The sequence below is a fragment of the Limanda limanda genome, chromosome 14 (assembly GCF_963576545.1).
Source record: "Limanda limanda chromosome 14, fLimLim1.1, whole genome shotgun sequence".
NCBI lineage: Eukaryota > Metazoa > Chordata > Actinopteri > Pleuronectiformes > Pleuronectidae > Limanda > Limanda limanda.
The window spans coordinates 8,741,802-8,750,133 of NC_083649.1; the positions used below are offsets into that span (position 1 = coordinate 8,741,802).

Genomic DNA, 8,332 nt, shown 5'->3' on the forward strand with positions numbered 1-8,332 from the left:
ATCTTATTTAAGATGCAACTTACAGGAGCCCAACCAATTTATCTCTGTTTGCTGATATGCACCGATATGAAACACTTATTGCACGGAACAAAAAATGCAGAAAAGATATGCCTATATTTTTACATTTAAAAAATTCAATTTCTATATATTATGTTGTATTTTTGATTTGTTTTAATTTATATTTATCGATAATAAAGGGTACAGTTTTTCTTTGTCATTAGGGTTTAATGATGACATTTTAAAAGTATCCATCAGCTGATGCATTGGTATCAGAAATGTTTTTCTCTCTAGTATTGTCTAGTTCCCTCTTTGTCGGGCTATGTAAATGAGATCTGATGCTCATGTTTGTTTATCCATCCGGATCTTCACTGCTGATTGGTCTCACTGAGAGCTCCACTCAAAGAGCAGCTTTTTCAACCAAATCTGACTGTTAACTTTAAATACTCTGCACCCATCTGCCTGAAAGAGGACATGTGTGCTCTGTGGGGAAACTCTGCCCCCTACAGTTGGCTCTGTCAGAGTCCAGAGGCTGGAAGCACTTGTCAGTCAACAGGCTCTATTTAAATTAACTGTCAGTGAAAGTGTGGAAAACTAAATGAGTTGTCAGTTAACTTTAATCGTTTTTTTAATGTGGGCTCTGAAGAGCAGCGAGTCAGAAACTCTAACAACGTGTTTGTCTTCCCGCTGATAGGTGGTCTTGGCTTCGATCTGGTTACTGGGCTTCATTATCGCTGCCGTGCCCTTAATGAACGAGGACGTGTTCGGAAACTATTATGGACGAAATGGAGTCTGCTTCCCCCTGCACTCTGACAGGCAAGAAAAACCTACTGCCAAAGGATATTCCACAGGGATTTTTCTGGGTAAATTTATGAAAGAAATGTTGTGTTTCTCCCCCAAAAGCTCATTTTAAACTGAATACAGTTTTCACTAATTAATTAAAGAGCTTTTTTTTGTTTATTTGCACTGGAGAGAAACTGAATCGCTCTATTAATAAATCACGGCTGTGAAAATAAATTAAATGGCCCCAAACCTAAACAAGAAAAATGTTCTATGACGAAATAAGAAAGGAGCCCTGCAGCAGATGATGAGACCCAAACAGATTTTAAAAAGCTACGGGTGCTAATAGAATATTTATTTTAAGAAATTTTGTGTTTTGGCACCATAATAAGTATTGAGGGCAACGTCCCTAATGAAACTCTGAAGTTTACAAACCCATTAAAGTGTTCTTTTGTCACTTTATTTAAAAATCATCGTAACCTGAGATATTTCAAGTTTTTCTTTTCCCAGTGGGCCGCTTTATTGTTCTTGAAAGCTTTGTATTGTACTCAGTGTACCAACCAACATGGAATAGCATTTCACCTTAGATGGGGCTTTTACACATCAAACACCAGGACTCCCTGAACAATTCCTGATTAGTCTTGGTTCCTATTACCCAGTGTTCTCACTGCGGAACCATGTGGAAATCTGGCAACGTGGATGACAGAATTTCGGGGGGACATTCCCTCTTAAAAGGTGCCAGTATTTACATCACTTGGCAGTTGAATAAAAACAATAATTCATTTGAAGTGGTGCCGCTGGTTGTTGCTCTTCACCAAAGTCATTTTAAAATTGAATGTCTTTGTGTCTGCATGAAAAATTCAAACATGTATCCTATTGGAGGATGTACATGACGAAATCTATCGTCCCCGGTCTGATTGTGTTACATGAATATGAGACACGAGGTTAAAATTTCAGCTTGTAATTCCTGGGTTTTACTTCGAAATGTGTTGGACACCTTTGGTCATAGCACCTTTTAATAAACTTTATACTACACTTTATTTACATAGCACTTTTCTATACCTCAAGAAATATCACCAGACCGGCAGATACCATTAGATTCATAAAAACCTAATGTGCTGAGCAAAATAGAACAATAAAACACTTAAATCAGTAAATACCATAAAGGGTTTAAGATGTCTGTCAATGAAAATGAGTTCCATAATGAGTGGGCGCTGACAGCCTCACTTTGTGACCAGGTGTGACCTGTGAGTAACCTGCAGATATTTTGCTGCAAGGCCATTTGAAGGCCATCGAAGTGAGCAATACAATTCAAAAAATCCATATGAAATTGAGCCGGGAGCCAGTTAAGGGAGACAAATACAGGAGTGGTGCGGTTTTACCTTTTTGTTGATCAGCATTTTGTATTGGTTGAACTTCAGAGTAAAGTGCATCGCAAATGCCAAGGCCAGCAGAGGTTAAAACACGTCCAACTTTTTGTAGATCAGCAAAGATTTGTTTGAACAAATTCATTTTTTGGTGTGCAACAAAAGCACAGCCCCGGAGAGATGCAGGCGGAAACACTGTAAAAAAAAACAAGGTACCACAACAGAGACTCAGCAGAAATAAAGATGGATACAGCTCATCAGGTTTAACATCTGCGAGGCCAGAGGGACAGAGATGAGACGTAAAAACATCTGGAAGAAAGTTTTATTGGACGAATGAAACCAAAATTATTTTCTCCAATTGTCTCGTGAACCAAAGCTCGTCTGTGAAACCGGGCGAAGCTGGTGTCATGGCCTCGGCTCGCATGGCTGCCTCCGGAGCCGGCTCACTGATCATTATCGATGTGATTTAACGGCGGCTGCAGCAGAAGGAATTCAGACGCCTACGGAGACATTTAGTCTGCCGATTGACAGACAAGTTAATCGAGGGTACTCCGTCATGCACCAGGACCCAAAACAAACTGCCAACACAACAAAGAGGTTCATCAGGGGGGAAAGATGGGTTTGAACCAGAGGAGGATGAGGGGAGAAATCACCAGAGAGAAATGCTTGATAAGCTTGTAGATTCAATCTGTGCTGTCAGTTTTGCAAAAGGTTGTGCAACCAATTACTAAATGTTATTTAATTCAAGTTCTTTAAGACTGTTCCTTTACCTTTGCTCAATTAAATAAATAGGTAGACTTATACAGAATATACATATATACTATGTCAGAAGTTTTAGTACACATATAGAGAAAGTGAAACTTTAAGATCCATTTTTGTACTAAAGTTGTGTATTCCACTTCCTCACCACAAAAATATTGTTTAAAATAATATGTTGTCAAGATATCAATATTTATATGCAGCAAAAATAGTAATATAATAATAAAAGTAAGTAGGTATTTATTTGACAACTACAGTCTACATTTACATAAAGTAAACGACAATGTTTAGACAAATTAATTTATACTTTTATGAATCTGCTACTTTAAGTGTGTGACTGCCGTGCACTTCCTTAGGTCTGAACGTGGTGGCCTTCCTGGTGATCGTCTTCTCCTACTCCAGCATGTTCTACTCCATCTATAAAACTGGCATCAACGCCACGGACCTGAGGAGCAGGCTGCACAGGGACGTGGCCGTGGCCAACAGATTCTTCTTCATAGTGTTCTCCGACGCCCTCTGCTGGATCCCCATATTTTTGGTGAAGATCCTGTCACTGTTGAAGGTGGAGATACCCGGTAAGAACGGAAAAATTGCATTGGGTTTTACAGTCGTTAACATTGTGCAGTAATAGTTTTTATATACATCATCAATCCCCTCACCTCGGGTGACCTCTGCTTTTCTCCTTCTCTCCTTCAGGAACCATCTCCAGCTGGGTGGTCATCTTCATCCTCCCCATCAACAGCGCCCTGAACCCCATCCTCTACACCCTGACCACCAGCTTCTTCAGAGAGCAGGTGGAGCTCTTACTCTGTCGCTGGCAGAGGAGACACCTCCTGAAAAAAGACCGCAAAAGCCTCACGTCCTCCACAATCTTCACTGAGCGGGCAACGTGCTACCAGAAGCCGGCCTTCCTCCAGCCGGTGTCACTGAGTGGTGCGGACCCTCGCTACGCCTGAGAGAAGAGGGGGCTCTCCCAGTAATATGTAAACTATGAGTCAGGGGACTATAAATGTAAGATCGTGAGGCTCCTGCATGCAAGTGGAACCAGATTAACGAGCGCTGAGCTGCGTCTTCATGCTCTGACGTGTTTCCACATTTCTAAAGATGACAACAATTTGACACTTTTTTCCAAAGCAATTCCCCTTTTTCTCCGTCATATACACACACAGAGACTTCAAGGTCCAGTGTCTTGCTCAAGGGTAGAGGAGAACCGGATGGAAAGAGCCAGAGATCAAACCAACAACCCGACGATGAGTGGTTGCCCCTTGGGCCACTCCCATGCTTTCATGCTCATGTCGCCATACAGCTGAAATGGTTCCAGGTAACGGAACTGTAAAGGAATAACAAAGAGGAGGATATGGATGGAAGAATAAATACCAGCTACCTGTATATTGCAGCTCTCAGTGCCACCAAGAGGATGTTCACAGACTAATGTCAAGCAAGAGAAGTGCTTGTGATACTTTTCAGGAACAATCCCCCATACGTTCGTGGAGTGACTCTAGAGCAGGAGAGGGAGCTGTGACACGAAGCAGCTGAGACTCTGGTATCTCACAGACGAGAGGGACTGAGGGAGGAAGCTCACAGACTCACGGGTACTCAGCTGGAAACCAGTTCAAGGATTAACGGTTTCAGTCTCGACAAAATCAAAGAAACGAGTCTTGGATTGCAAAATAAAAACAAACTGCTTTTTGTTGATTGATGGAGTTCTAATGTTGGCAAAACAGAACCAGCAGTTTCAGTGAATGTATGCAAAAACTTAGATTATTACGTTGTTTGAAAAGCAAAAATACAGCTGGCATTTTGTAAAATATCATATTTTACTGTTAAACTGTTAAAATGCAAAGTCAACTTTGCATGTCATTTTAACATCATTCATGACACAATTTATATTCAAATTCATAACACGATTAAAGTTATACATTCATCAAACATTCATTCACACATATCAAGCCTTCTGCTTCCTCCTTTATTTCTATTCTCTGTGGTTGCTCATGTTTTCTTCTCATTCTGGTCATGTGTTTCCTGGTCTGATTTGCTTTTTGGTTTAGTTTTATTTTTAAATACAAATTTTCCTTCAGCCTCCTTGACACAGAAATGTAGAAATGACAATCCAAAGGAATGAATTTCTATTTTAGCAGGGTTATGGTGTTCTTCTGCCACAGTATATTATAAATGCAAAAAAAACTCATATCTAATTTATGAAGAACAGATAAGACAGGAATTATTGCACATACAATATTTTTCTATATTTTTAACGATATAGTCATGTTTCAATAGTTTGTCCACTTATTACATTTCTGACAGACTTGCATTGAAGTTAAATGTGATAATTTGATTTACCTTGAAAAAATTACCATTTAAAAAATTCCAGTCTGATTGAAACCAGTCAGTGGGAGAAGAAATGAGAGGAAGACACTTTGGTTAAAGTAATGCTTCAGTTATTTGCAGCAGTAGCTATCTTCCCTTTTTACCATATTGCTAATGTTCTCATAAAATGTGCATAATCTGAATTTCCATTCAAATTGCCATTTTTTAAAAATATTTACTCCATCTACATTATGTGCTCTGACCATTTATGAATCTGCAGCATTTTGATACTGATAAGTCAAGCTGTTTTTATTTGTTCAGACCTGAACTGGATTAAAACGTCCTTTTGAATCCCGTTTAATTCTCTCATCCTTGCATGAGGAATATGTTCAGTTCAGTTTTGTTGCTACTTTGTTTGTCATACGTCACCTGCACCGTTCTACTTGGTTCATGTATATATTTATACTTTTTTTATACTTATAAATACTGTATATAAACAGTATGACTTTGTTTTAGTAACTTTAATGCGATGACAATAATCAACCACTGGATAATGTTTGATGAGCAGCAAGACAAGGACAATTACATTTTTATATAAAGTCTATGAGTTGTACAGTTGAATCATTGTGCAGATTTATTGCCAGGTACGCCAAGCAGTGGAACCCCTCTGACAAATATGTTTTTATTTGTCATGGGGGGTCAGATTGTATAATATTTGTTACAGGAGACTGTCTCTGTCAGTGTATGTTGTGTATATCATTGTGTTTGTTGGAGTCTGGATTTGTGAATTATGTGTTTTATCGTTTTCCCCGCAGAGACGATTCTTTGTCTGAAACAATAAAAAGAAGACGAGGAAAAGCACTTCCATTACGGCCTCGTTTTTAGGATCTGTAGATTCACCATCATGTGGCGTCAGATTAATTCTGGAGCACGAAAAACGACCCAAAACACACAGAGTCACATTGATCTATTTCCAGCAACAAGAACAGCAACAGAAAATAAGTTATCTTTAGAAATACACAAATCATGTCAGGAGTAGGAAGAAGTGAATAATTTTTCAGTCCTACCCAAGTTTACAGTCTCTGGTCCCACCCACTGCTCTTCACATTTCATCAAAACAAGTTTTTTGAAGTGTCAGAATGTTCCAGCTTTCTTCAGAAACAGCTCAATCCAATCCCCAAAAATAAAGATTTTTAAAAGCATCCTCAATTTTGCACAATAGTTAGAAAAGTATTTGCTCCACATCCTTTTTTGTGTGTGATGTTGGCATAAAACATTATGCCAACATCAATATCAAATATATATAATAAGGCTTGTCTTCTTTTTTGAATACTCGATGAAACCAAAAACCTAATTTCCCCTTAATAAATTATTGTCTTTATGAATATAATCTCTGATATATAAGGCAAAAAGTCTTTCCAGAGCTTGTTGGCTCGAGAGCAGAAACAAGACACATGTAGAACTGTCTCGTCAGCGGTTTGTGTTCACGTCTCTTTTAAATTCCTGCGTAGAGTGATTGGCGGAGTGATATTTATGAATGAGATTTACCTTCAGCCTCATCGAGCCCTCAGGTCCGGCTTCTAACGTCTAAGAGGCAGAAACATCAAGTTGAAGGTTCAACTGAAGATTATTAGTTATTAAGGCCGACAGAGCTTAAAAATTATGGTTACACAACCAATCCTGGTCTCTCGCTCTTTACATATTCAGGTCTCGACCTGAATATTTGTGATTTGACGCTTAAAATTGAACTGAATTTAATCCTTTTATTAGAGTTCATTCATTTTTTTTGCCGTGGATTTTGTGAAGCACTTTAGATAAGTGCTATAGAAATAAAGTTATTATGATTATTATTATTTTGAAGGACATCTCCTCAACCTTATTGACAACTAAATATTTGTAGGAGAGCATCCAGACTTTATAAAAAAAATATTTACAAACCGATTCCAATCTGCAGTAACAAGTGGAGCAGACATTGAAATGAGAAACATGTTGGTTTTACTATCATCCCTCTGTCTCCTCCTGTCTTCTCCTCCTCTCATCCCTCTCTCCCTCAGCATCCCGTTTTCTCCTCCACTCCTCTCATCCCTCTCATCCCTCTCTCCCTCAGCATTCCTCTGTCTCTCCCTGTCTTCTCCTCCTCTCATCCCTCTCTCCCTCAGCATCCCTCTGTCTCTCCCTGTCTTCTCCTCCGCTCCTCTCATCCCTCTCATCCCTCTGTCTCTCCCCGTCTTCTCCTCCGCTCCTCTCATCCCTCTCATCCCTCTCTCCCTCAGCATCCCTCTGTCTCTTCCTGTCTTCTCCTCCTCTCATCCCTCTGTCTCCTCCTCTCCTCTCCTCCTCTCATCCCTCTCTACCTCAGCATCCCTCTGTCTCTCCCTGTCTTCTCCTCCTCTCATCCCTCTCTCCCTCAGCATCCCTCTGTCTCTCCCTGTCTTCTCCTCCTCTCATCCCTCTCTCCCTCAGCATCCCTCTGTCTCTCCTTGTCTTCTCCTCCTCTCATCCCTCTCTCCCTCAGCCTCACTCTGTCTCTCCCTGTCTTCTCCTCCTCTCATCTGTCTCTTCCTCAGCATCCCTCTGTCTCCTCCTGTCTTCTCCTCCTCTCATCCCTCTCTCCCTCAGCATCCCTCTGTCTCTCCCTGTCTTCTCCTCCTCTCATCCCTCTCTCCCTCAGCATCCCTCTGTCTCTCAAATCTTCTCCTCCTCTCCTCTCATCCCTTTCTCCCTCAGCATCCCTCTGTCTCTCAAGGTCCTCTCCTCCGCTACTCCCATCCCTCTCTCCCTCAGCATCCCTCTGTCTCTCCCTGTCTTCTCCTCCTCTCATCCCTCTCTCCCTCAGCATCCCTCTGTCTCTCCCTGTCTTCTCCTCGGCTCCTCTCATCCCTCTCATCCCTCTCTTCCTCAGCATCCCTCTGTCTCCTCCTGTCTTCTACTCCTCTCATCCCTCTCTCCCTCAGCATCCCTCTACCTCTCCCTGTCTTCTCCTCCTCTCATCCCTCTCTCCCTCAGCATCCCTCTGTCTCCTCCTCCTCTCATCCCTCTCTCCCTCAGCATCGCTCTGTCTCTCCCTGTCTTCTCCTCCTCTCATCCCTCTCTCCCTCAGCATCCCTCTGTCTCCTCCTGTC

At 41.1% G+C, this 8,332-nt stretch overlaps 1 protein-coding gene across 1 annotated transcript in view; it reads left to right on the forward strand.

Annotated features, from left to right (window-relative positions):
* Positions 1–3,859, forward strand: part of rxfp2a (relaxin family peptide receptor 2a) — a 41,318-nt gene extending 37,459 nt beyond the window's left edge. The window contains exons 18-20 of the mRNA XM_061085438.1: positions 692–860; positions 3,260–3,478; positions 3,600–3,859. Of these exons, the coding sequence (XP_060941421.1) occupies positions 692–860; positions 3,260–3,478; positions 3,600–3,859 (648 nt within the window). The remainder of the gene's footprint in view (positions 1–691; positions 861–3,259; positions 3,479–3,599) is intronic.
* The last annotated feature ends 4,473 nt before the right edge of the window (positions 3,860–8,332 follow it).